We start from the raw sequence: 27494 nt of genomic DNA, 5'->3' as shown, positions 1-27494 counted from the left end.
CTGTAGACTAGAGATCTGTTGTAATTTTGGGAGATCTCCAGATCCCATGAAAAGGTTGGCAACTCTACTGCAGATGGAAGTCATTGGACTTAAGCCTTAAGATATAAACAAGATTATGTATTTAAGAAGATCATTTTATGCCGCCTTTCCACCCAATTTAGGGTCTTCAAAATGGATTTCTGATTTACTTCCTGGATTTTCTCCCAGAAAAATCCTAAACTGCAATCAAATGCTACTAAATGAGATACATATTCTCAGTTTTAAACAGTGTGTTAAAATTAACAAGTTTATAGTTAATTTAAGCTCAACATTTTACAGTTATTTATTAGTCACACCAGTCAATCAATTACCACATCTTCTCCTAGTGAGCCATTCCATTAATTATCACCGTATCCAATCTACCACAAATCCAATCCACACAGTTGAACAGATTAGTCACACATTATCCATTAGTAAAGAATAACAAAAAAGAGGGAGGGGGGAAATAATGTAGAAAACCTGACAAACTAGCTCATATTTTATTTAAAGAAAGAAAAATCGCAGGTGAAAAATAAATTCCTGCACATGTAACAGTGAGCAAAAATGATATAAAATGATATTAAGTAGTAAAATAGTAAAGCTTGTCCGCAGGCCTATGCCTTGTCTACGTTGTTGTAACACTTTGGCACCTCTTTGAGCATGCGGTCCCAGGGAGCAATCTGTGTGTGAAGGGAAAATTCTCATAAACGTCCATTTTGTTCAGGAGCTTCCAGCTCCACAATAAAACTCTTCCAAAGAACCTGTCAAATATATATTGTTCCGGTCACCCATGTAGGAAACAATACAGGGCACGACAGAATCCAGACAAGAAAAGCAACGTAGCAAGAGAATACGGAACTCTTCACAGATCTCCGAAACAATGCGCCTGTCGTCGCCTGCTTAGGAAGGAGGGCCTCTTGCTCAGTGACATAGCTGTATATGCAGAAAGTTCCAGGTCTACTCCCCGACATCTCCGGTTCAGCAGGGGGCCTTTCTCTGCCCCTCTGCCAGAATGGGAAGAACCCATTTCTCTGCTCAAGAAGACCCTAGAGAACTGCTTTCTCCCCATCAGAATATGCAGTGCTGCTTGATGAGCCAGTGGTTTAGCCATCCTTGTGTCAAGAAGAGATTCCAGCTACGTTTCAATTTGTTTCAGGCACTGCCCAGAGTTTCTGACAGCTACAAAAACAACCAGAAAAGCTGATGCAGTTTATTTTTGGAGCATATCAAGTTAGAAGCAGGATCCTTGAGGCACGTGGTGCCCGTGCCCATGCTGGTGACAGACTTGTCTTTAATTGCCCTCAATTTCTCACAGCAAAAGTGCAGAGCCTTTCCTTTTCCTGCAGTTTACTGCCTTACAGTCTGTCTTCTCCAAGGCACTTTTCTTCAGTACAGAAAGTATGCTCAGCTGGAAGAAAAGAATCTGGAGAGAGGACTAAAGGTAGATACGCCACAGAAGAGATAGTTCTGCACCAACATGTTCCATTTGCAGTTAAATACACATACTCTCCCTCCCTCACACACACACACACTTGTTTGTACGTCAAGGGGGCAGATCTGTACAGCTTAGGCACATCTAGTTTGGTCCATCCACAATCCTGTTGTTTGCTTTACAGAGGATGGCTTAACACCAAAGACATTTGGTGCAGAGAGTGTTCATATGGGATGTACCCAGGGGTCATTTCATGGAAAAAGAGCTGGAGGACCTCATTAGCATAACTCATTAGCAAATGCCATGCCTCTTCCCATCACCGGAAGTGTGTCATTAGTATAGCTGATTTGCATGTGCCACACCCCCTGACATCACCTATTCTGGCTGTTTTGGACCCAATCCTGGTCATTCAGGGCCAAAATTGGGCCCAAAATGGCAAAAAGGGGCTGAAAATGGCTGAAAAGGGGCAAAAATGGTCAGGATCGGGCCGCTGATGAGCGGGAGAGTGATCCACCACCCGTCAGAGGCCTGATCCAGGCTGTTTCGGCCCCAATCCAGGCCGAAATGGGTCCAAAATGGCCAAGAGTCAGGTGGGTGGGGCCACCTGACATGTGACCTCTTTGGGGAACTGTTGGAACTGCGTTCCTGCGCGTTCCCTCTCGAAATGAGCCCTGGATGTACCTTTTAAATCAGAATCTTCCACAACAATGATGTGCCCTGTATTTGTTTTTGTAGCATAGGACACTTCAACCAAGATATGTTAGTATAAAAGTTTCTTTAAAAGTATTGTTAAATAGGATGAAAAAGCAAGTCCCGACAATTGAAAATTGGCTCACAAAAATATGGGATCATTTTATCTCTGAAAAATTGGCTGATAAGATTTATCAGGCAGAGCATTTTCCATATAGTACAAATTTTGTGGAGAAGTGGTTTCCGTTTTTTGAGTATCTAGAAAGTAACAGTTCTCATCCAGGTCTAAAGTTCTTTCAGATTTTAGAATATGTTTAAAATATTTGTAAATTTCTATATCTCATCACTTTGCAAACTTTTTCATAGTTATGTACTAGTTATCAACTCTCTCAGAAATTTTGTAATTATGAAAGTCTGACAGTTTGAAATTTTTGGAATGTTGTCATTTTGAAACTGGGAATTTTAAAAGTTTGGAATTTTGTAATTTGTTAGTTGTATTTTACATTGTACAAATTCTATATAATCATTGTATGGAGAATAAGTATCAGAGCTCATTTCGAGGGGGAACGCACAGGAACGCAGTTCCAGTAGTTCTCCAAAGAGATCACATGTCAGGTGGCCTCGCCCACCTGATTTTCGGCCATTTTGGGCCCATTGCAGCCTGGATCGGGGCCAAAACAGCCAGGATAGGTGATGTCAGGGTGTGTGGCATATGCAAACCAGTTATGCTAATAACACACTTCCGGTGATGGCAAGGGGTGTGGTATATGCTAATGAGTTATGCTAATGAGTTATGCTAATTAGTTCCTGCAGCTCTTTTTCTACAAAATGGCCCCTGATAAGTATTATCAATAAAAATTATTTAAAAAAGAAAAGAAAAAGGAAGGTTTAAAGATGGCCTTTCTTTCAAATGATGTCTGTTGATCAAATTCTATCATACCTAAGGGGCAACTATTGCTTTTGTAAGAATCCCTGAACAGGCACTCTTTCCCTGTTTTGCAATATGTGGGGGTTTTTTTTCTTGAATCAACATTACACTGAAAAACAGTTCCTTGGCGACCAATTCCCATTCTGCTCAATATTTTCATTGGAGCCTCAGAGAGGAGCACATTGATTAAATGTGCTAATAAAGAAGGCATTGTTAATAATGGTCAGGAGTGGACCAGGAAGCTATACACAAGAAACAAGGTGATTCATGAAACGAAGGAACAGAAATAGAAAGGAATTTAATATTACAAAATCAAAACGACAGGTCAAGAAGTCATGTCAATAAGGACTAATAATAATAATTCCAGCTGTTTTCTGGAAAACCTCATCAGCTAAGCAAATACGAAGACGAAATAAATGTGATGGTCTTGCCTGATCATAAGGTTATTACGGACCACTATTCTGGTGCAGCTGTGAGCAAATACTGCATTTGCGCTTTTGGATGAAGTGGGCAAGTACAGTACAGACATCAAAACCAATGTCTTCCTAAGGTCTGGAGAGCAATTCTAAAATGGTCTAATTAGAATTAAGTCCTGTTTTATTCACTGGGGCTTACAGGCAAATTTTCTTAGGACTGCAATCCGTGCCATCCTGAACAGAGTTGCTCCCTTTTACGTCCATTTAAGCCAATGGACTTCGAAGGCTGTTAACTGTGCTTAGGATTGCACTGTTAGTCACAAGAGATAAATACAGAGCACAAAGTTATTTGGACTGCAGGAATTAAAGTATCATGAGCAGGGTTGCCAGCAGTCCTGGAGAAAAATAGCCTGCCCTTTTACTAGAGGCTTAATTTATTGGCAAGGTGATGTTTCTCCCCATGCCATGAAAAGTTTCTACTCCCCATTTTCATACAATAACAGTGTGATCCTAAACAGAGTTACTCCAGTCTAAACCCATTGACTTCAATGAGCTTGGACTGGAGTAACTATTTAGGATTGCCCTGTTTGCCTTATTAAAAGGACAGGACATTGTTTGCCAGACATGTTGGCAGCCCTAACCATGAGCAAATGATGTGAAAAGGAGCCTCCTGGTTAGAATTGCAGATATGGTTGCCTTTCCTGCCCTCATGGTCACTTGCACAAACTACCTGGATATCTTCATTCATGCAGTCATTGAGTTGGATCCTGACTAAATTGGCAGTTTCCCCCCCCAATTCCCCCCTTCCTGTTGCAGACCCCCTTCATGCCATTTATCAAGACCCCCTCTATCTCCCAGGAGTGGCACATTGTGGGGACTGATGGACTGCAGTGGGAGGGGGGAAAGCAGGAAAGTTCCATTCAGCTACTGCAAAATTTAATCTGTACGTGGCATGGAGCTCCTTGTCTCGTCCTCTACTTTCTTGGGGTACAGTAGAACTTGGAAGGCATGAGGATATTCTATAAGAGAGTTAACTCTTGTTTTGGTCTAGAGAGGGCCTTGCTTTCCACAGGAATTCTTACGATGAAATCCTAAGCAGAGTTATGTCAATCTAAGCCCATTGATTTCAATGGGCTTAGATCAGAGTAACTCTGCTTAGGATTTCACTGTTAGAGTTGTAGAAAAGAACAAGAGTCCAATAGCACCTATAAGACTAACAACATTTGTGGTAGGCTATGAGCTTTCGTGAGCCACAGCTCACTTCTTCAGATACCACAACTGTTAGAGTTGTCCTTGTGAACGCAGAAGATAATCTGCAGGAAGCCTAGAACAAATAGTTACGAGAAGACCAAATTGTCACATTCATCTTCACTCCACTGAGTATAGCCGCTCTTTTCCCCCTGATGCATGGCATTTCCTTTCAGTTTTCAGTTTTCACTTCTGGACATTGGTTATGTTACCCATTTTGAAGCTACAGTATGTGCTTCTTTCTTTCTACTTGAGAAGAGTAAGTTAGCCATGTGGGAATAAAGGGGCAGGCCTAGATTTCTTTCCCCCCCCCCCACTCAACCACCCTGAAAGGCACCTCTAGGAGAACCAGTGTGACATTGTGGTTAGACTTTTGGATTACAATACAGGAGACCTAGGTTCTAATTCTCACTCAGCCACAACATGACCTTGGACCAATTACTCTCTCATAGAGTTGTTGTAGTAGAAAAGAGCAAGAGTCCAGTAGCACCTATAAGACAAACAAAATTTGTGGTAAACTATGAGCCTTCGTGAGCCACAGCTCACTTCTTCAGATATAGGGTTGTTGTGAAGAAGATAAGAGGGTGAGCCACGTATACCACCCTAAACTCACTGGAGGAAAAGTGGAATAAAAATGTAATTGATAACATTTTTAGTAATGATGGAACATGTACTCTGCTGACTGCTTCTCTCTGTATTATTTATCTTTTTAAACCAAAACCTAGATTTAAAAAAACATTGCATATAAACAATGTTTTCATGGAATCGCCAGTGGGAATCCCAGTTTGGATTAATTGCATCAGGGCTGTTTGACTTTCGTGGTAATTTTCTCTAGAAATCTCCTTCCATGTTCTGTAAGTGCTTGTCAGTGAGTAATGGTTGGTATTATTGTAATTGTGTAATAATTATGAAAGGTAGCATTTATGACAATAAGGAAATCGAGGTGTGTTCGTGGATTTGCATTTTCATCTGTCTTTACAGCAGACTCAAGGTCAAAAGGTTACAGGAGACAGGGGACTTAGATGTGCGCCCAGAGAGAGCCCCACCTATCCTGCCAAGGCATTTTATGGTGATGATGCATTGTTTTGGCGTCATGAGTCTTGGTTTACCCTCACACCCTGTGGAGGCACTGCCAGGCAGAATGACTCTGGCATGCTACTTGAAACATTGGGTCAATTTGAATAGTGTCTATCCTCCACCTTTGGACAGGGTTGTCAACTAGACAGTGGGGTACAAAATCTATCACGCTTCCAGTTAGCAGGACTTCAGCTGTTTGGGTCTTTCCCACAGAGTTTTTCCTTTGGCTTGGGTGCAGAACTTTTTTCTCCTGGCTTCTTCACAACATGGTTGTCCATTTGTTGTTTTTCCAAGGCTTCCTCATTGTTCCTCGCTGCTTTCTTAAACTCGGATTAAAGGTGGTTTGAGAAAGCATGAAGAAAAGACAAGCAAACCATGGAAAGATAACAAATGGGCAAAAACATTGAAAGGAAGTTTGGAGAAGACTTGAAACAGCTGGACACCGAAACCACAGGAAAACTGGTTAGAGATCTCATTGTACCACAGGGCTTTGAATCAGATCCACTATCATCATTATGATTATATTATCAAGAGAAACATGTTTCAGACCTTCTTTGGATATGTGGAGGAGCGAAAGGTTAGGATCATCCATGTTGTTCTTGCTTCTCACCGCTACACATTCATTCATGTGAAGGTCTGCATTTGACCTCAAGTGCGGTATAGACAGTGGGGTTAGGAGGGCAGTGACATGGGCCGATTCCAGACGGCCCTCTGCAATCCGAAACGTTGGGCGTTGTCGCGCGTCATCGCGCGGAAAACGCGAAATATCGCGTTTTCTCGCGCGAGTTTTGCGCGACCTCATGCAAAACTCACGCGAGAAAACGCGATATTTCACGTTTTCTATGCAATGACGCGCGACAACACGCACCGTTTTGGATTGCAGAGGGCTGTCTGGAATTGGCCATGTATCACTAAATATGACAGTTGCTAGTAAGCAAAGGAATATAACATGAACACATCAAGGTAAAAGGATGCACAGCTCTACAGGTATCTGGTAAGAGCTCAGTCTGCCCATTGTTGAATCATAGTTTTTGATCCTGCCACAATTTCTGCACCCATGGGCAGGGAAGGCCCTCTTGGTTTCCATCTTCTTTGTTAGACTTCCTTGTCTCGTAGCATAAGTTGAAACTACTGCTTGGAAGGTGTCACCTACTGAAATGTCAAGCCCAAATGAAAGACCGGAGAGGAATTTTGAATGGTGGCTAAAGAATTCATAGATTTTTGTGTTTCTTTCTTGCATACTGAACAGTGGAAAGCACAACTTGGGACTTCTCCACTCCCACATTTAAAGAAAAACATTTTATTTGGGCTGCGACATTTAATCAACTAATTGTTTAAATTAATGGATTTTAAACCTTTTTCTTGGCTAAAAAAATGTGCCAATGAATTGGTTGGTAGGTAATAAATAATTTTAAAAAGCATGTATGTATAAAAAGCTGTAGACAGTATACGCTATAATAGAAAAGGGCAGACGCTCTGCTGTTTTTCTCACTTAGGAACCTACAGCCTTAGTATTACACAGAAGTGGTGTTGTCAGAAATATTAGGGGCAGGACTGCTAAGTTATGACTTTTGACATGAAAATATTGTGTCACCAAGATGTCTATTCTTGTTCATTTCCTCTTCAGGTTTTTCTGAAAAAAATTCCTACTTTCTTGTGGTTATCAGTTTCCTCCTAACAGACACAGTAGCTTGCTCAATACCTCTTTCTCTAGGTAAACATTGTTGGCCTAAAGACAGACATCAAAATGACACTATTGACTCTCCTCTCAGCCTGATGTGAACTGGAGCTTACAGGAGACAGCAAACTCTTTCTCTTCATGTTAATTTTGATATGACCTTTTTCCAGCACAGAGACTTATCTCTAAATTTAGTGGGGGGACTAGAAAGGGGGCTGTGAAGTTTGATACAGGTGTCTTTTTATCACTAGTACACAAACTCCAGACTTTTATTGCAACTGATTAATGCAGCTACTGATCTACAATTTGCTGCTTTATTTATTTTGCATTTCCCCCACCTCTAAATCAGATGACAGAACCACACTAGTTACAATGGACATTCTTGAGTAAAAACAGCCTTCTTCCACTTTTTTGTATCTCATTGATAGAGTTCTGATGGGACACTTTGGATGCTTAGAAGTGGCTCTTCAAGAAACCGCACATGATGACAGTTGTTTTTTCATTACTCCTACTTTATCAAAGGGTGCCCTCTAGAGGCCATGGACACCTTTTATGAGTTAATCTTGGGAACTGAGAAAGTTTATGATGAACTACCAGCTCTTCCCCTCCCCTGCCATAGGGACAGAGAGCCAAGCTACAAGGGACGCCTGACACAGGTCGGACACTTGTCAGCTCCCCTCAAGTTTTGATGGGAAATGTAGGTGTCCTGGTCTTGCAGCTTGGCTCTCCATTTAATTGAAGTTTACAGAAACTGCCCCCCCACACACACCCAGCAGAGGGAAAGGGGGGCTCCTGGAAAGAGCCCGACGCCTGCACTCCCCTCCCGACCACATGTTCTCCCTCCCATAGACTGCCACTCTGTAAACTTCAATTAAATGGAGAGCCAAGCTGCAAGACCAGGACGCCTACATTTCTCATCAAAACTTGAGGGAAGCTGACAACTGTCCAACCTGTGTCAGGCGTCACTTGTAGCTTGGCTCAGAGTCCTTGATCTCTATTCCTTTATCCACTGAGATAGCAAGAAAACAATTTTAAAGTTCCTCTCCCCACAGTGATCTCACATGGCTCTGTCTTTGCAAACTGTCTTTGAAAAGCTCTTTCCTCCCCAGTCTCCCTGCGCTAGGGACATAAGGCTGTCTTCAGCTACAGTTTCCAGGTAAAACTGCATTCCTGACACATTAAAAAAACATGTGTCTAGTATCACTTGGAGCTTAGCTCTCAGGCAGAAAACTCAAGACACTGACTGAATTGCTCAGACTTGTACACCTAGACAGAACACATCTTCCTGTCTAATTAAAGATCTTTGTAAATTGTCAAAGCAACTGTGAAGACAATTGCTAATTCAGTACTAGAAACTCGGAGGGGTACTCAAGAGGCAACACAAACAACTTTCTTTTAGGTGCCAAGCAAAAAGATTTCTGTTCACGCTGGCTTTTAATCAAGGGGTTGATCTTTGAACTCCATTTTAGTCTGGAATCTGTTATTTTAAGCTGTCCATAGTCTGTTTTTATAGTCTATTTTTTTATGCAGGAATGGGTTTTAATGCTGGATTTTAATATCTTTTAATTTTTATTTTGTAAGCTGCATTGAGCAGGTTCCTGGAGAGGCAGGTAAATAATAAATAGAATATTTCCAAATCCAAACTTTTACCTGTAAAACAGAAGCCAATATGAACACACTGAGGCACAATTTTGGGTATTTATAACAGTATAATTTGAATAACAAAAATGTAAAAAGTGCTTTAATAATTAGAATTTTGAATTCTATTGAGACATAGGAAATGTCACATATCTGTTAGACACAGAACAAGAGCAGCACAATACTGTCAAATGTACTAGCAAAATTCAGAATAAAACTAACCTGCCAGAATGAGAACAGGAACCACAAGGGGAAAAAATCAAAAACTGGGTGTGCTCTTCATAAAAAATTAGATGTTATTTATAACTTTCGTTTCAGTTTTGGTTTCCTATCAGAGAAAAAACTAGTTTCGTTCTGTATACAATATGCCAAGTAACCAGAACAGCCAGGAACGAAATCCCGTATCTCCCCAAGAAATTTCTTCATCTCTTTAGCCGAATCATAACCTGTAACATGAACGTGAAGAGGTATATACCGTTGACAAGCACAATACCATGCACTTCAGATTCTGAAATTGCAATTTTCAAAAATACAGGAAGACTAAAGAAACAAGGCTAAGCTCAAAGGAAGAAATTATTATCACAAATATTATCATGCCTAGGTTGGAGCCAGAGTGGAGGGCCAGTGGGTGAAAACACTAATTTGCCCTACCTAAGGCTTAATTCAAAGACAAACATTTCCTTCTATTTCAGGGATGAGAGCTTGTAGTTGAAAGGGATGTTTTCAGATTTAAACAAAAATATATTCTACTGTCTAAGACTAGATTGACTCTGTGTAGGATTACAGTGTCAGTCAAGCTAAAGTGAAACCCACACCGTTTGCTTAATAAGTATGTTAGACAGATTTCACCACATTGAACAGCAATCATTCCTAAACCATGTCGTTTTACCTGTCACCATATTACATGATGGATAATCCTGAAGAGGAACATAAGCCAGACTCATTCTTTCTGACGTCTCTGGGGTCTGATAGCCTTCACTGTAATGACAGCAAACTGTGTTATTTGTGCCAGTAAAGTGGGGTGGGTTGTATTTTACATTTAATGAACCTTAGAAGAGTGTGGCTCTTTTTAGGAATGCACACTCCACTGGGTAGAAGATGACACATATATAACATTACCAACAATGTAAATACATACGTGTCAGTGTTAAACATCAAGTGTAACCAGGGCTTTTTTCTGGGGAAAGACATGGTGGAACTCAGTGGGATGCCCTCGGAGAAAATGGTCACATGGCTGGTGGCCCCGTCCCCTGATCTCCAGACAGAGGGGAGTTTAGATTGCCCTCCGCACCACTGAGCGGTGCGGAGGGCACTCTAAACTCCCCTCTGTCTGGAGATCAGGGAGTGGGGCCACCAGCCATGTGACCATTTTCAAGAGGTTCTGGAACTCTGTTCCACCGTGTTTCCGCTGAAAAAAAGCCCTGAGTGTAACAGTATCAGTTTCTAAAAATAAAAAAAAGAAGTTAAATTGTAGGAATAAACAGCAGACAGCAAACTAACCCAAAATCCATTTCGATCAGTTTTTTCCAGTGGGATATCCATGTTAGTCTATTGTAGCAAAACAAACATAGATTTATTGGCACCTTAAAGACTTACAACATTTATTCCAGAATGAGCTTTAAAGAGACAGAGCTCACTTGTTCAGATACAATAGGAGAAATAAGCCCCTTAACCACAGATTTACAGGAAATTACAGATAGATCATCACTGGACTGAATGGTCTTTAAGTTGCCGCTGGACTTCCATTTTGTTTTGACCAGTTTGTTCCTCAGAGATGGAACCGGCAATCTGTAGAGACTTCCTGGATAAGACTATGGAAAAAGATCAAGATGGGTAGCCGTATTAGTCTTTCTGTAGCAGTAGAAAAGAGCAAGAGTGCAGTAGCACTTGTAACAAAATTTGTGGTAGGGTATGAGCTTTTGTGAATCACAGCTCTGATTTGAAGAAGTGAGCTGTGACTCACAAAAGCTCATACCCTACCACAAATTTTGTTAGTCTTATAGGTGCTACTGGACTCTTGCTGTTTTCTACTGAATCGAACTATAGCGCACTGCCTGCCTTCAATATTGCTCTCAAATGCTCAAAGAGGAAATAATTTTTGTCCCACATTTCTTATCCATAGGCGTATCTTGCATTTTATCCCATCTTTCCACCAGGGAGATCAGCATGCAATAACTGAATCAGGACAGCATGTGATGACTGAAACCATGGCCCTACGAAAGCCCAACCCAGGAGTCACTCGGCAAGCGCAACTGATGAATAACGTACCTTTTATCCAACCCGCTTGTGCCGTTTGGCTCTTGGTCATTCTTGCCACACCTCGCTTCATCACTGGACTGTGGATATTAACTAATCATCATTAAAGCTCTGCACAAAATCGACAATGCGATTTTATTCTAATAATAATGATGATGATGATGATACTGCACTTATATACTGCTCTTCTAGACTCGGAGTGGTGAACAAGTTAGTGTTATTATTATCCCCACAATACAGCTGGGAAGCTGGGGCTGAGAGGAGTGGCTTATCCAAGGCCACCTACTGAGCTCATGGTAGGAGTGAGATTCAAACCAGAAAACTAGAAAATCAGGTCAGTAGCTTTGAATCCATAGATTAATGTTATAGCACTGGAGTCTTTTACCACTTTGTGGGAGAATCATTGCTGCCCTATGTCCCATTTTGTGCAAAAATGCAGAGCCTTTTATGTGTATTGGATCACACTTGCAGCTTTACAAGGCTAAAGGGACAGTTAGATGGAAATAGCTAATTATTGGTCTTTATATAGCATTTTCAACGTTCAAAGGACTTTGCATGCATACTTTATATTGTTGTAATCCTTACAGTAGTATAATTGGCCCCCTGCTGCAGGTGGGAGTTAAAGGAGACAAACTTGCCTAAAGCCACAGAGGGCAAATGCAAGTTTTTAAAGATTTGGGTCTGGGTTCTGCAGATTCAACTCAGAGCCAAGCTACAAGTGACGCCTGACACAGGTTGGACACTTGTCAGCTTCCCTCAAGTTTTGATGGGAAATGTAGGCATCCTGGTCTTACAGCTGTAATGGCGAGCCAAGCTGTAAGACCAGGACGCCTACATTTCCCATCAAAACTTGAGGGAAGCTGACAAGTGTCCAACCTGTGTCAGACGTCACTTGTAGTTTGGCTCTCAGGCTTCCACAGTCATACAACAGTTAAAAAGTTAATGGCTGTTAAAAAATAAAAGAGAGCCCAAGTGGCCTCAGAATGCCTCCACAGGCCATATCCCTGTCACTATAGCATGGGAGGAGTCCCCCACCCCTGTTCTTACTGCTCCATGTGCACAGAATACTCCACATGGAACAGAAAAAAACACGGAAAAAGCTCCCTCCCCTGTTGTTTTGACAGGGGAAACCATCTTGAGAGGGGAGGGAGGAGCCCCTCCTCCCCCCACGGAGGCATTCTGAGGCCATTTAGGGTCTATTTTTAACAGCTATTCCCCAAAGCTGCTATGTAGCTGCAGGGAACTTGAGGGAACTTTAAAAAAACCTGCACCTCTAGCTTGGCCCAGAGTGTGTCTGTTGCAAAAACAAAATTTGAACCAGGGGCCTGACTGATCATAGCTCATCCTCTTACAGTCTCTCTACAGGAGACATCTGACATGAAGAACACATGTCAGGAGATGCAATGTTAGCCAGGAAGAGTAGTTTAAAAAGACAAAGCCAGTGGCAGGGCAAAAGAAGGGGCTGTGAAATGCCAGAAGGGAAACTTCAGCCCATTAGAATGTCTCCAGGTCCAAGCCTGTCTCTGAAAGGCAGCTCCAGCCCATTTCCATTCCTCCCTCCCCTCTGGTTGTTGTGATCCCACACAGTTTTAGACTGGAGAGGTGAAATTGACAGTGCCTGCCAGGAGGTGAAGATGAGATTAACAAACCCTCTGAGGCACCATCTCTGTCTGTTCTCTTTTTAAACTACCCTTCCCGGCTAACATTGAGTCTCCTCACACTTGATTAACATGTGCTGAGGAGTCTCGTGTAGAGAGAGACTTAGCCATTGCAGTGAAGCAGGAAGAGAAGAAAAGGAAGGAAATGCGATCGAGGGCTGTTTTCATGCGTCTTCTCCCCCTCCCGAAAAATAGCGCAAAACTTATGGAACGACGCACCTTCATGGCACGATTTCCTGATATGACTTTGCTTCGTGGTGTGATGATGTCAGAAAACGCGCCACGAAGCGAAGTCATGATGGAAAATTGCGCCATGAAGGGGTGTCGTTCCATAAGTTTTGCGCTATTTTGGGGGAGGGGGAGACAGTGTAGAAACGGCCATTATGATTTCAAATCAGGTAATATTCCATGTTGTCTACAAAAACTAAAATTTTAAAACTGCAAACAACAAAATTACAACCCAAAATAGAGAACTTAAAATAGAAATTTAAGAATTGTTTACATGCAAGATACTTGTCTTACCTGAGGCTTCAGGGGTTCAGTTATTTGCTCCCATATAAAACTGCCAATTTGTTTTCTAATTTCTGTATTGAATGCAAAAACAATCATGGCTCAGTGCAATTTTATGTATTTCCACACAGCATATGTGTTTCCAAGCACAATCTTTTATGTAACATTACATAGGAAAAACCTTTAGGGTCTTTGCATATTTGCTGATTACATGTAATGTTTCAGACAATTCATTTCCACAAGGAGAGAGACACACACACCCACTAACCTTCTTGTAAGCAGGCAGGTGGAAGAAGGAAATGTCCCAGTGGCACTGTGATTTTAATTTCAGAGTTGGTGCTTGCATTGAGATAATTGGAATGAAAAACCTCGATTCTGTCTTCTAGATAATCTAAGCTCTCATGTATTCTAGAGGAGGAAGAAGGGGGGGGATATTTTTAAGAACAAATAGTAAACCATCAATTGCAATTGTTTTCATTATTGCTTTAAATTAATGTTGAAACAGTTGATTTCCAACTTATTTGGGGTGGGGGAGGTTAAGGTCCATGTCTACAAAGCCACTTGTGACTACGCACATTCACAGTTGGCTCGGATCCTGTGGCCATTTCCTCTGATGGAAAGGATTTCTGGCAGAGGAGCACAATTGTTTCACTCCAGCTGTAGCTCCAAATACCCTCCTCCCAAATGCTGCTGTTGTGGGATAGAAGGACCCCCAAGACCAAACAGCATGGAAGTCACAGATCTGTAATGGGCAGGTAAGATCAACGAAATCACCACTCTCTTCTGTTCTTGGAAATCCTCCACGGGATCCAATTCTTAGTGGTATGTGGAACAACTGCTACTACCACCACCAGTAGCAGTATTCAGTGAGACATCAGTAGGCCCCACCCCACGAGACATCATGGCACCCCATGGCATTTGGGGTGCCGTGGATCTGGCCATTGTATCTCCAGTACCACAGCTCTGAACCAAATCCTACCCTCTGCTCCTGACGCTGCTTTTTACGTCTAAACTATGGTTGTGGAAATCTGATTATGGCTCCCCCAATATCATTTGGCCCTGTAACACTTACTGAGGTAGTAAATCCACGGGTTATTTCGTAGAAAAAGATCTGGAAGAACGCATTAGCATAACTCATTAGCATATGCCACACCCCTTGCCATCACCAGAAATGTTTCATTAGCATAACTGATTTGTATATGCCACACCCCCTGGCATCACCTATCCTGGCTGTTTTGCACCCAATCCTGGCCATTCAGGGTCAAAATTGGGCCCAAAATGGCAAAAGGGGCTGAAAATGGCCAAAAAGAGGCCCAAAATGGTCAGGATCGGGCCGCTGTTGAGAAGGAGAGTGATCCATCACCCGTCAGAGGCCTGATCCAGGCCGTTTTGGCTCCAATCCAGGACGAAATGGGCCCAAAATGGCTGAGAGTCAGGTGGGCGGGGCCACCTGGCATGTGACCTCTTTGGAGAACTGCCAGAACTGTGTTCCTCCTGTGCATTCCCCCTCGAAATGAGCCCTGAGTAAATCTACGTCTAGACAGCACCAGTTCGGTCTACAGTTAGAGGCTTCATGACTGAATGATCCTCAATACCAAAAAAATAGCTTCATGTAGAAAGCTGGAACATGAGGAAGAATGGTAGGCTAGAAATTTTGCCTTTTATTTTCTATATGCAAAGTGTTTCAAAATACATTTTTGCTTTCAGGAGCGTTCAGTTAACAGACTGTGTTTGATGAATTCCCATGTCAGCCTGGCTAATGACAGAACCTGAGAATGGGCAAAAAATAGAATTTTGTCCTTTCTTTTTACATGTTATCTGTGCAGTCGCAAGCCTCTTTTATCTTGTAAACTTTGAACAGTCTTTTTTCTCGTGTTTCTGTTTGACACAAATATACCTTTTCGTATCAGGGTGGGCAGCGTCACTGCTGAACAGGTAATCGGCTTCCTCTTGATTTGTGATCACTCCCCTTTCAGCAACTGAAGGAAAATGCCAGTGTTTTGATTTGGTCGCATAGAATTGGAGTGTTCAATAGTGTATGCTTTTAGTACCCAGATCTTAGGCTGCATTAATAGAAGCGTGGCATGCAGGTCACTTAGAAGGTACAGCTCCAATCTACTCTGTATGACTGAGCCCTCATTTGGAGATATGTGTCAAATTAAAGTGCTGCATTTTAAGAAAGATATAGACCAACTGCAACATGTTCAGAAGAGGGCAGCCAAATGTTAGGAGAAACTTACTGAAATGAAATCCTAAGCCAAATTACTCCAGTCTAAGCCCCCTTAAATCAATGGGCTTAGACTGTAGTAAATCTGTTTAGGATTTCACTGTAAGAGTGGTTCAACAATGGAACCAATTAACTAGATGAGGTGGCATCCCTCTCTGGGGGTTTACACCTAGGGACTGGTCAGCCAAGGTGTTGTAATAGACTGGATTTCCTACACTGAATAGGAGGTTGGGCTACATGACCTATAAAATATGAGGGACTGTGGGCTGTGAAGGGTTTAATAGGTTGAGAAACATGCAGTCAGTCGGCACAATTGCATGTTGATGTAATAGAAGCTGAATTCAATTGTATCTCTCAACATTTGTCAGGAGATAAGTAGCCGCATTCTGCAGCAACTGAAAATTCAGCATTGTCTTCAAAGGCAGCCCCACATATTGTGTAATAGTAGTGGAGCTTGAAGTTACAATAATGAATTAACATTGTACGATCTCTTCAATCCAGGAGAGGGCAGTCTCTACACAGGAAATTAAGCTGGTGAAACGTTTCTAGTTACCACAGCTAGATTACTTCTGTAACTTCCTTTTATCTTCTACAACAAGCTGTTGTTAAAAGTACCATTGCAGAGGTTGGTTGTAAAGATGACAACTTTAGATCACCCCCTAAGATAGGGGGTATAATATAGTCGTTTTCATATTGAAGGCTGAGGAATCTGTTTCTGGGTAGGCCATCACAACGAGGCATGATTGAGAAAGAGAAGAATGGGGGTATATCCTAAACTCTATGCAGAATACGAAGCAGCGACTGCAGGCTCTGGGGGCAGATCTGGTCTCCTGAAGATAGTTCAACAGGCTAGATTTGCTAGCTTTTTGGCAACCATACAGCTGGCCTACCAGTTGCCAACCCAAAGGCAAGAGAGGTGGCTAGGAGGAGCAACGTTTATGGTAGTAGGTCCACATGCGGTCTGCTTTGTGGGACGTGGCCCTCTGATAAAACTAAAGATTTATTGCTCTACTTTGTTGTCTCTTTGGAAGTAAGGGATGTTTACTAAATCATATTGCAACGTGTTATTTTCAACTATCTTGTTTTTATCTTGCCATTTGTCCCAAAAGCTCCTCTATTTTACCCTCACAACAACCTTGTGAGGTAGGTGTGAGAGAAAATTACTGGCCCTCAAAGTCATCCAGTGAACTTCAAGGGTCTCTCAAGTTCTTCTCTGACACACTAACCACTAAACAACACTGTCAGCCACAGCCTGCTGGCTGACTGAAAATAAGCATTTTCTATACTAATATTTTACTAATCTTGTCAGGAATTCTCTGCCTCGTTAGATGAACATCATACTAATAATTTGAAATTTTGTGCCAATTGGGCGGTATATCTCTGTTTTTAACTGTATTTTGCCTTGATTCGCCCTCAATAAAATTATTGTTATTATTTTTAAGTAGTTGTATGGGGCATAACTGTGTCTTTCCCTTCATTTCTCACTCATTGGGGTTAGTCTTGCTGAGGGAAATTTGTGTCTCTCTTCCCCTAGCAGCCAGGTTTCCCTCACCCCAGAGGTCACAGAGCTCACGGGCCACACTTTGGGAGAACCAGCCCCGGCAGCCGCCAAACATTTTGCTCTGAGGCCGCCTCCACACTTTCCCGCCTTTTCTTTGGAGCCCTCAAGTGGGTCACAAGGGGCATCGCTCCGCCCACTTCTCGCACTGTGCTTGTCTCACATGTAATCACTACAACACACACACAGATTCCACTGTGTGTATACACAATGTGTGATCGCTAAGAAGGCACAGACAGTATTCTCCCCCCTGAACACACACACTACAAGAGCTCCTGATAGCTTCCATAGGGATGGGGGGTTGCCAACTGATCAGAAAAAAGGCCTGGCCTGCTCCCATTTTTTTTCACAGCGGTTTGATCTGCTGGTGAAGCTTTTCATGGCAAGAAGTTACAGATGAAAGTTGGGCTAGCCAGCCAGTTGGGAGGGCAGCTCACCTTGTTGGGAAAGAGATGGCCACAGGGGCAGTTTGAAAAGTTGTCAACCCTCTGTGGGGCGGCCTAGGAAGTCTCCCATCTGGATACTGGCAGCGTTTCAACCTGCTTAGTTTCAGTGTATGACAGCACTGAGTGACTTATTATCCAGCTAATCACCTACACATCTGTCTTTCTGTCTGCATATGTATCTGTGTGACCGACTGCTAATCTATTTATTTATTTATGTCATTTATAGTCTGCCTTTCTAACGGAGACTCGAGGCGGATTACACAGTATGAGATTAGTACAACCAGTATCAATTATATTTCAATACAGTATCTAGTTACGTATGCACATATCCGTCTACAAACACATTTGTCTCTCTGTCTCTGTACGTACAAGTTGATGGTGAAATTCAGGGCTTGATTTATCACCACACGTTCTAGCATAAATCCATCCAAATTAGTAATTTAATTAATCTAATTAACCATTTAATTAATCTAATTAATCATTTATTTAGCCCAAAACTGGGTTAAAGCATGCAAGGAGCAAACATAAATACTTGCCCCTCTGAGGCTGACCAACATAAGTGTAAAATTGAGATTATTGTTCTTTTGTTGGATTTAGTCAAAGCAAGACAAAGGATGCATGAAAGTTTTAAGAATTGGGGGATACCGAACAGTTATTGGAGACTTTTTAACTGTACAAACTCCAGTCATTGCACAGTATCAAATTTTGTTATTTTTATTTCTGTTCTGAATAAGACATCCTCCTTTGTGTTTTCCTCTACTCAACTTATCTAAGGTTAATTTTAAAAATAAATAAATATATAGGTAGACAATTTATACAGAGGTTAAAATTATTTTGCAAAATTAACACCATGGAATGTTTTGCTGCTATTATTTCGAAGAGCGGTTAGTACAAGCATTCTCCTCAAACTCACAACTCCCCTCCAACGTCACACAATTACGAAGAGATAGATAGAAGTCACTCCTGCATTAGGGCTTGAGTCAGATCCCTAAAGAAGTCCAGGGATACCAGCTGACTCTGTTCATCAGGTTGAGGTCCCCTGGCTCTGGTCTTCCATTTTATCACTCAACAGATTCAAATCATAAGAGATTTGCGTGCGGACTTCTTGCTCACGGCCCATCTACAGGTTGAAAGTCACAATTTTCAGTGGATCTCTGTTTTCCCCAGATTCGTTCAGACATGGACAGAAGTAGGGGTAAAGCTTCTCTGTAAAATGGTCCATAAAAGTGTAGATGTGAGTCAGTCTGTCAGCGTTGTAAAAGGACACCTGACCCCCCTCGTAATCCAGATACACCCCAACTCTGCAGAGGACGCTGGACAGGGTGAGGCAGCGTGGAGGCGTATCTACAGCCTTCAACTCGTTCTTGTTCCTTAGCTTTATAAGCCAGTAGCCAGCTTTGGGTGACAATGCATAATTGCCTTTACGGTTAATGCCCTCTTTGACAACTCCCAAAGTCCACTTGGTCTTGTGCTCCACCTTCACTTCCCAGTAATACTTCCCAGAAGTAAACCCTTTGGACCCCAAGACAGAAACGCTGCTGTCAAATCTCTCTGGGGTGTCTGGCAGCGATTGCTTTGAATCATCATGTCTCACACAGGTCAAATCTTCAGAAAGAACCAGGTTGGGATGTGCCGTTGTGGGATCCAGAGTCAGGAAGGAAATATCTGGTTAATAAAGAAGCCAAAGAATAATTGAGGCATAGGAAAGCAATTGAAAAAAGTGCTCATTACGATTTACGGAAAAGGCACTCTGGAGTTTACTGCGCAAAACATAGTATGCTGCGCCTGTGTGGTAGAGCGGCTAGAGTGCTGAACTAGGTGGGGAGACATCGGCTCAAATGCCACTCAGCCAAGAAACTTACAATGACGACGAGCTAATGGCTCTTACCCTAACATGCTTTGCGGGCTTGTTGTGATGATAAAATGGAGGAGAGGAGAACCACATACATTCCCGCAGAAGAAGGGTGTTTTAAAAATGCACCAAATACATAAATTCAGGGGTCATTTCGTAGAAAAAGAGCTGGAGGAACTCATTAGCATAACTCATTAGCATATGCCACACCCCTTGCCATCGCCGGAAGTGTGTCGTTGGCATAACTGATTTGCATATGCCACACCCCCTGGCATCACCTATCCTGGCTGTTTTGCACCCAATTCTGGCCATTCAGGGCCGAAATTGGGCCCAAAATGGCAAAGGGGGGCTGAAAATGGCTATAAGGGGGCCCAAAATGGTCAGGGTTGGGCCGCTGCTGAGTGGGAGAGCGATCCGCCGCCCATCAGAGGCCCGATCTGGGCCGTTTCAGCCCCAATCCAGGCTGAAACAGGCCTAAAATGGCTGAGTCAAGTGGGTGGGGCCACCTGACGTGACCTCTTTGGGGAACTGCCGGAACTGCGTTCCTCCGTGTTCTCCCTCGAAATGAGCCCTGATTAAATTAGATCAAATTCTGTTTCTTTACTGGTTTAAACCCACCACCTGCCCTGTAACCTAAAAGAATCCTCACAAGATCCATTCACAGATCTCCTACTGTCTCACTAAGCTTGGGTCTCATTCTCTAAAATAATTGTCAAATAATTTTAAAATTAGCACTTGTTTATTTGCGTGCCTCCTCGTGTCCTTTAACTGAAAGAAGTCTTTCCTCTCCCTAGTATAAACATAAATATTTCCAGTAATGAAATTATTACACAAACAGAATTGCTGCTCCAAAAAGCACAGCCACCTTTCCTCTGAAACTTCTAAATTAAATGAGTGAGGTTGGTTTTAGTTTCATTTTCTTAAAGAACAAGCGGAATTCTGAACATAGCTGTAACATGACCTTGTGTTTAATCCACTTTGGTTTGATTTAACTATGGGTATCCATGCTAGCTCGATCTTGTGAGAGCTCAGAAGGGACGCAGGGTCAGCCCTGATTAGTACTTGGATGGGAGACCACCAAGGACACCTCTGTTACACAGAGGCAGGCAATGTCTAGAAAACTCTACACGGTTGCCATAAGTCACCTGCAACTTGTCAGTACTTTCCACACCAACCGGGATCCAGCCTTACCTGGGCTGAGGATGGACTTCATTTCCTTCCACACCATGTATTGCACTGGTCCTTTGAAGTGCCCTGTGTTTACAGATCCTGAGACCAATTCACCTAGAGAGGAATGGTGTGCTTTCTTCTCCACCCTGCACAGACAATTAGCGGAGCTACCATTAGCAGGCTGCGATAGTGCAGGGAGGGGAGGGGGGGATTGCTCTAGAAAATATTCAGTGATTCAAATATTATTACATGGTTAAAGTTATGAGACAGTTTCTGCCATTCTTGTATGCACCAGAGCTCTGATTTTGAATGGTATTGTCTGTATTTTGAATGGTTTGTCTGTATTTTGAATGGTTTTGTCATAGTATGGGGCTTGACTGGTAATAAAAGAACTGTAAGCCTCCTCAATGGGAGGTGGTCCCCTGATAGCTCTGTAAAATATCTACAAGAGCTAGGAAAAGGTGAGCCCTCTCTCCTCCCCATTTGAAGGGAGGAGGCCTGTGCTTGGGTGAATAAACAGCAGGTGGAAATCGCCAGTGAAATGGAGCCCCAGAACTGAATGACTGGACATAGCTATCTGAATGGAATAATCATACTCAGCATGGGCTAATTAATTGCTGGAGGTAATATCCTTTAATGTGACTGAATGGCTTTGATCAAGAAGCCATCAGCCATTGCTGTGCATGTTGGATGAAGCACATCAAAGGTGCATTCTCTCTTTCTCTCTCTCTCTCCCTCTGGAATCTGGTGGGGGTAACAGATGTTTTGCCCTATAAGAACGCCTCTTGGCCTCCACCTATGCTCTACCTGTATATTTATAAATTCAGCAAATATTGCAAAAATGTCCGAAGTCTCCACTGCTCTTTCCTCCAAAAGGAAGCCACCCAAATATGCGCTGGCCCTGGAACTTTTCACCGCTCGGAGAAGTGAGATAAGCATAACAGTATAAATGGCATTAAAATATCCTAAAATTGTGAGTAATACATGGTATAAAAATGATACTAGAATTATATAAAAATCATGAGAAATGTATCAGCAGTGTGATATGGCACACAAGAAACCAACAACATGGGAAGATTAGCAGAGATGCAACCCAAATAAATATGTATACAAAAATAAATGAAAAATGGCATATTGTACATGTCCCGCCCAGACCCATAATCATTTCGCAGGATAAGTGTGCCAGACACCTGAAAATGCGTTTTTTTGTTTTAAACCCAAAGCCTGCCTAGGTGGCTTCTGAACCGCATACAAGTGTTGTTATGAGAGCAAAGGAGGGGGGATGCCAATCTCTGCCTACAGGGAAAAACCCAGAAGTGGCTCCTGTAAATACATTCATCTGCGCTACAAGGGTGGATTGATACGATCATTTGAAAACACCTGCCATAGACTCACACTGACTTACCGGTCCATGAACATTTCTATTTCCTGTCAGAGAGAAGGAGAGAAAAATAGAGCTGATTACAAACTGACTTTCTTTAGAATATGGGTGGTTTGTGCATAACAGAGCACACAAATTGGCTTGTTTTTTTAGGGCGCAAAATGCAGGTGTTTCCTCAAAACCCACACGCAGGGCATGAAGGCAAATGGCCTTCCCTGCTGTTATCCACCCTCTCCACCATACTCAATGGTACTTGAGAGTACACTGCCTCCAAACACAGACATCCCATTTGGCTAACAGCCATTGATAGAGGCAAATGTGTCCACCCCTTAGTGTGTTTGGACAGTGTCTCTTACGCTTACGGATCAACCCAGGAACAATATTTCAGACAAAGAGTGATTCTGCACATGTTGGATAATGCACTCCAATCCTCTTTATAGATCATTTGGAATGGATTTTTTTTGTGTGCGGAACAAAAAATCCACCTCAAACGATTGATAAAGTGCATTGAAAGTGCATTATCCAACGTGCGCGGAATCAGCCAAAGATGTGCTGTCAGGTATGGATTCCTTACTTTTAGGAAGCTAGCAGAATTCGGCTGGTATAACCTGGACTGAATGTGTCCCATGGTATCCTTAGCATTCTGTGACTGGTCTTGGAGTCGGTTTAAATTTGCCTCCATTTCCTGGAGGAGGATATCACCCTCTTCCTTTAACTGTTTAATTAACATTTTCTCCTTGCAATGAAGAAACTGGTGCAGTTTTAGGAATTCCAAGGAGATGTGGTATTGAAGTTGCAATTTGTTCTCCTGGAAATGTACATAAGAAAATTTATTAGGCATAAAATGTATTTGGTGAAGACAGCAACAAGCAACAGTTGACACCTTTGCTTTTTGATTGTAAGAGTTAAGATATTTTATATTTTATTATTAATTTCTGTTATTAAAAACTTTCTATTTCTGCCCTACAAGAAAGCAACTGATGTTCAAGTCACAATAAAACAGGCAGGGGACAATATTAAGAATGCACCACATTTCAAAGAGGCGCTTATTTAAAGGTAACAAAGACCTAGAAAAATAACTGGTGGCAACGAGGCATATTTTAAGATTTTCTAGGTCCCCAAAACACCTGCGCTTTACCAAAGAGGAGGCAAAGTGGACCGTCCTTGGGGACGAAATCTAGAATCTGTGCCACCACAGAAAAGGCCCTACTCTATATGACCATCATGGCATCTCAGACATGCAGAGACAGCAAAACCTGATGACTGAAATGTACAGGAGCAGGCACTCTTCAAAATACCTGACCTTACAGCATAGGGCTTTGAAGCTAGTATTTTGAATTTCCTGAGAAACTAACTAGCAGCCAGCGCTGTTGGTAAAATATCAGAATTCTATGCTCTAAGCAGCCAGTCCCATATAACGAACAAGAGGGACTGCAAACTAATAGATATTCTAGTAGGGGCTTCTGCATTGATGCTACTTACCTTATGATTAGAAATATTCACTTCTTGAGCATTCTTCAATGCCTCTAACTTCACTAAGATAGACCTCAGTTGAATTCTCATTGAGATCATTTTTTCCTGCGGAGAAAACGCTGCAATGGTTATTCTGGTAGGTATCCTGAGAAGCAGGTCATTCACACCTAGGTCATGCCATGAACATCATGAACGAGCTGCATGAAAAACTGAAATACTGTAATGGAGTAGAGTGCACCCCACTTTGTACTTTTAGAAGATACCAACACAGGGAGATTCTTTATAATACAATCCTCAAAAGAAGCTGGGGGCTTACCAGGTATTATGAGGGGCGGGGTCTTGCGTTATCTCCCCGGAAACAAAATGTGCATAAAGAAATCCATCATTACAGCAGGCCTACGAGATGCATGGGTGACAGCTACAGTGTTGGATGGGGGTCCAAATATGATCCAGATATCAGCTGAACCATTTGTAAGGCTTACTGGATGTCAATGGACGTCAGCCTAATTGGCCTCTGTGGACTGAATTGAGAAATGGTAAGCTACTCTAGGTCTGACATAAGTTCCTTATGTGTTCTGACCAGAGAGACTCCATTTTAATCCTGCCAGTGTTTTAAGCTCTTCTTTTGCAGGTGACAAGCAGTCCAGTAACAGTTATCTCAAAGAAGAGGAATGTTTTGACTACAGTCTTTCCAGCCCTGGGAAAGTTTCACTCTCTCAGCTTCAAGCCGTTTGTTTTGAGAACTGTGGGGGGAGGATGGGATTTGCTGGGCTATGCTATTCTGTACCTTAACCTTTACCTTCATTCGTAACAATACCTGTGTACCAGCCAGGATATTGCATCTTGGCCAGTGGACTATAATGGTTGTTTATATTCAGTAAAATCTTTTGAAACCAATGGACTCATGTCTAATTGCAAGAGATAGTCTGGATTGCAACTTTTAACAGCAATTTCGGCATGATATACTATTTGTAATAGCTGTTAAGGTGCTTCTGATTAATACTAATCTTCTTTCAGCAAATAATAATGATAATAATGACAATAATAACAACAACATTTGAGTTATATACCCCCTTCAGGACAACTTAACGCCCACTCAGAGAGGTTTACAAAGTGTGTTGTTATTATCCTCACAACAAAACACCCTGTGAGGTGGGTGGGGCTGAGAGAGCTCCGAGAGAGCTGTGACTGACCCAAGGTCGCCCAGCTGGCTTTAAGCAGAGAAGTGGGGAATCACACCCAGCTCTCCAGATGAGAGTCCTGCCGCTCTTAACTACTACACCAAACTGAATTCCCCTTCCTATTGCATCCCACCAATCTTCCTGAATATGGGACCTTGGGGAGTGAAAAGGGAGGTCTGCAGTGGGGTGGGGGAATCAATGGAAACTCCCACTTTCGTCTGGAGGATCCAGCCCAAAAATCTGAGCTGCCATTTGTGTATCAATTACCGTATAGATCTGCACAGCGTCTGGGATGAGAAGGAACTGGGTGCTTTGGTCTTTGGGTTTCTGAGCTTCTCGGCAGCTGAAGCAGGCTAGTTTCCCACGTGGCTTCCAGTAGAGCGTCACTGGTTCATTGTGTTCGATGCACTTTTGCTGGGAGCTCCCCACGTGAGAGCCCTTGAGCTTATCCACCATTTTCTGCAGCACTGTGTTCTCTACATACCTTTTGTCCAAAAACCTCATTTGGCACTCTGGGCAGACAAACACTCCTCTTTTTAGCCATATGTTCTCGATACACAGTTTGCAAAAGTTATGGCCGCAGGGCAGGATCATTGGCTCTCGGAACAATTCCAGACACAGAATGCAGGTTAGCTCCTTGGTGAAATCTTCCATTTGCACATCCCATGATGACTCAGATGAGCTGTGGATGACAGGGCTTGGTTCTCTTTCATTGGCGGAAGTAAGTGAGGTTGTGGAAGGGTTTCTACTGGTAGAAGAGGACATGGCGGAGGGAAAATTTGTGACAGGTTCATACTGTTGGAAGAAAAAGCAGTGGAACGAGATCTTCATTCCTGTCATATGGTACAGATGTCATGCATAATCTGAAAACATCATAAAGGTGGTGCGGTAGCTTCATCTAACTGTAAAATGACCAGTAAATTAGCCCAAAGAATAACAAAACAATGGTCTGGTAAGGACTGAGACATGGATGTTCAGATGAGCAGAGACTGTTCAACAGAAAGAGGGAAGAAGTCTGCTCAAGCTCTGAAAAATGCTGGAAGGGGAGGAATTTGTGGGGAGAGGATTTCCAAATTGTGCGACCTCTCCTTTGAGTTCCCTGAGCTTCCCCACCTTGCCCTTGATTATAGCAAAACTCTCTTATTGTGAGACTGGCCTTCCAGCGCTAAATTCAGCAAAGCTGAATTTCAATGTGATGCTGACAAGGCGAAAAGATCTCATCTGTGGGAATATGCATTCACCCAGCTTCTTGTTTAAATTTGGCTGCTGCCCAGAGCAAAGCCACTTTCCTTGTTCTTCATTGGCATGCCAGCACATGACCCTGAGAGCCAAGCTACAAGTGACGCCTGACACAGGTTGGATACTTGTCAGCTTACCTCAAGTTTTGATGGGAAATGTAGGCATCCTGGTTTTACAGCTTGGCTCTCCATTACAGCTGCAAGAACAGGATGCCTACATTTCCCATAAAAACTTGAGGGAAGCTGACAAGTGTCCAACCTGTGTCAGGAATCACTTGTAGCTTGACTCTGAGTGGGCTATGAATCTCTAGTGTGCTAAGTCCACATTGCTATTTACACTAGTAGCAGTCTGGTACTTGAACGTTTTTTCTGCTCTTTAAAAAAAAAACACCAGTGCAATCCTGTGCAAAGTGAAATACAATCCTGCTAGGTACACTGATATAATTTCTCATATTTTACATGCAGGAGGGCTGAAGCTGAAAGAAGATACTAGTTTTGTAAACTGCCTTAGGCAGGTTCCTTGGACTCGGAGGCATCATAAACATTCTCTAAAAAACAAAACAAAAAATAAGTAAAATATTGGCTAGTTTAAGGTTATCCTGTGAGTTGACAGATGAAATTGGATTTGGAGACTGCCAGTTCATAGCTCGTGCTCTGTATTGCTGCATTAGGCTAGTTGCTATAACAATTAACATAATGGACTAGATGAGAACTGTGTGTTAGAACTCGCGCCTTGTATTAATTCTGCTATGTTTTGTTCCTCTGGATAAATATCACCCCAGCCGACTCCTGCTTCTGTGTAGCAACTGAATTTTGGCAATGTATAAGGTGTGGTACAGAAATTAAAAATATACATTGCCCCTTTGAACAGGGCTTACAATTTATTCTGGACAAATGTGTTGTCAGTCAGTAATTCCAGCCCTCCCTCCTCATGAATTGATACATTATCCCATTGCACCAATGCTGACCTTAAACTTATTAACATCTGTAGTGAATCAAAAACCATCCTCCTGTTATGGAGCTCATTTTTTAAAAGGGAGCTGGAAAGCAGCGCAGCCTCTAGGAATAGTGGCAAGAAGCAATTGTTTTGTGTGGCTTCTTTGTCAAGCCAGGCTTGCTTATTTATTATTTATTTTGATTTTTATAACCTGCTTTTCTCTGCAACGGTGACCCGAAGGGCCGTATAACATTCTTCTCCCCTCCTGTCTCCCCTCCTCCTTTTAATCCTCACAGCAACAACTCTATGTAATTTAGGCTGAGAAGGAGAGTGTGACCGGCCCAAGGTCACAGAGTGAGCATCTGTGGCAGAGTGGAGATCCGAACTTGAGTTTCCCAGACCCCAGTCTGACACTCTAATCCCTACATGTTTCCTACCACCATCTGCTTCCAGAACATTCTAGTTATCATTTGTATACTTTG

General features: G+C 42.4%; 2 protein-coding genes across 3 annotated transcripts; both read right to left on the bottom strand.

Moving 5' to 3' along the window:
- Positions 1-9425: 9425 nt before the first annotated feature.
- TERB2 (telomere repeat binding bouquet formation protein 2) lies at positions 9426-17392 on the bottom strand. Its single transcript, XM_055002299.1, has 7 exons — positions 17329-17392; positions 15447-15528; positions 13818-13957; positions 13562-13623; positions 11394-11461; positions 10015-10103; positions 9426-9571 (listed from the first exon to the last, which is right to left on the bottom strand). The coding sequence occupies exons 1-7, from the start codon at positions 17390-17392 to the stop codon at positions 9426-9428; spliced, it is 651 nt and encodes a 216-aa protein (XP_054858274.1).
- A 1508-nt stretch (positions 17393-18900) lies between these two features.
- Positions 18901-25602, bottom strand: TRIM69 (tripartite motif containing 69). Of its 2 annotated transcripts, XM_055002897.1 has the most exons (6): positions 25105-25602; positions 23666-23761; positions 22758-22991; positions 22208-22230; positions 20824-20948; positions 18901-19445 (listed from the first exon to the last, which is right to left on the bottom strand). In XM_055002897.1, exons 1-6 carry the CDS (start codon positions 25600-25602, stop codon positions 18901-18903), a joined length of 1521 nt encoding a protein of 506 aa, XP_054858872.1. The 2 variants fall into 2 exon arrangements, with proteins under 2 accessions (XP_054858872.1, XP_054858873.1); XM_055002898.1 differs by lacking the exon at positions 22208-22230 and having other exon boundaries at positions 20824-20916; positions 22715-22991; positions 25105-25491.
- Positions 25603-27494: the final 1892 nt, after the last annotated feature.

Source organism: Eublepharis macularius, chromosome 18 (assembly GCF_028583425.1).
Source record: "Eublepharis macularius isolate TG4126 chromosome 18, MPM_Emac_v1.0, whole genome shotgun sequence".
NCBI classification, from domain to species: domain Eukaryota; kingdom Metazoa; phylum Chordata; class Lepidosauria; order Squamata; family Eublepharidae; genus Eublepharis; species Eublepharis macularius.
The sequence above is the reverse complement of the archived record's forward strand: the minus strand, read 5'-3'. Positions and strand labels throughout refer to the sequence as shown.

Bases quoted from the DNA above. Each gene is read 5' to 3' on its own strand.
- TERB2 (XM_055002299.1), bottom strand. From the start codon at position 17,392: ATGTTTGGCGGCTGCCGGGGCTGGTTCTCCCAAAGTGTGGCCCGTGAG. The intron at 13,958-15,446 runs GTATATTTGTGT...TTCCTCCTCTAG, and splicing joins GCCCACCCTGATACGAAAAG to AATACATGAGAGCTTAGATT. The intron at 10,104-11,393 runs GTACGTTATTCA...CTGTCATTACAG, and splicing joins ACAAGCGGGTTGGATAAAAG to TGAAGGCTATCAGACCCCAG.
- TRIM69 (XM_055002897.1), bottom strand. From the start codon at position 25,602: ATGTCCTCTTCTACCAGTAGAAACCCTTCCACAACCTCACTTACTTCC. The intron at 20,949-22,207 runs GTAAGTCAGTGT...TTGTCTGTGCAG, and splicing joins ATAGAAATGTTCATGGACCG to GGTGGAGAAGAAAGCACACC. The intron at 19,446-20,823 runs GTAAGGCTGGAT...TTTATTAACCAG, and splicing joins GAAGTCCATCCTCAGCCCAG to ATATTTCCTTCCTGACTCTG.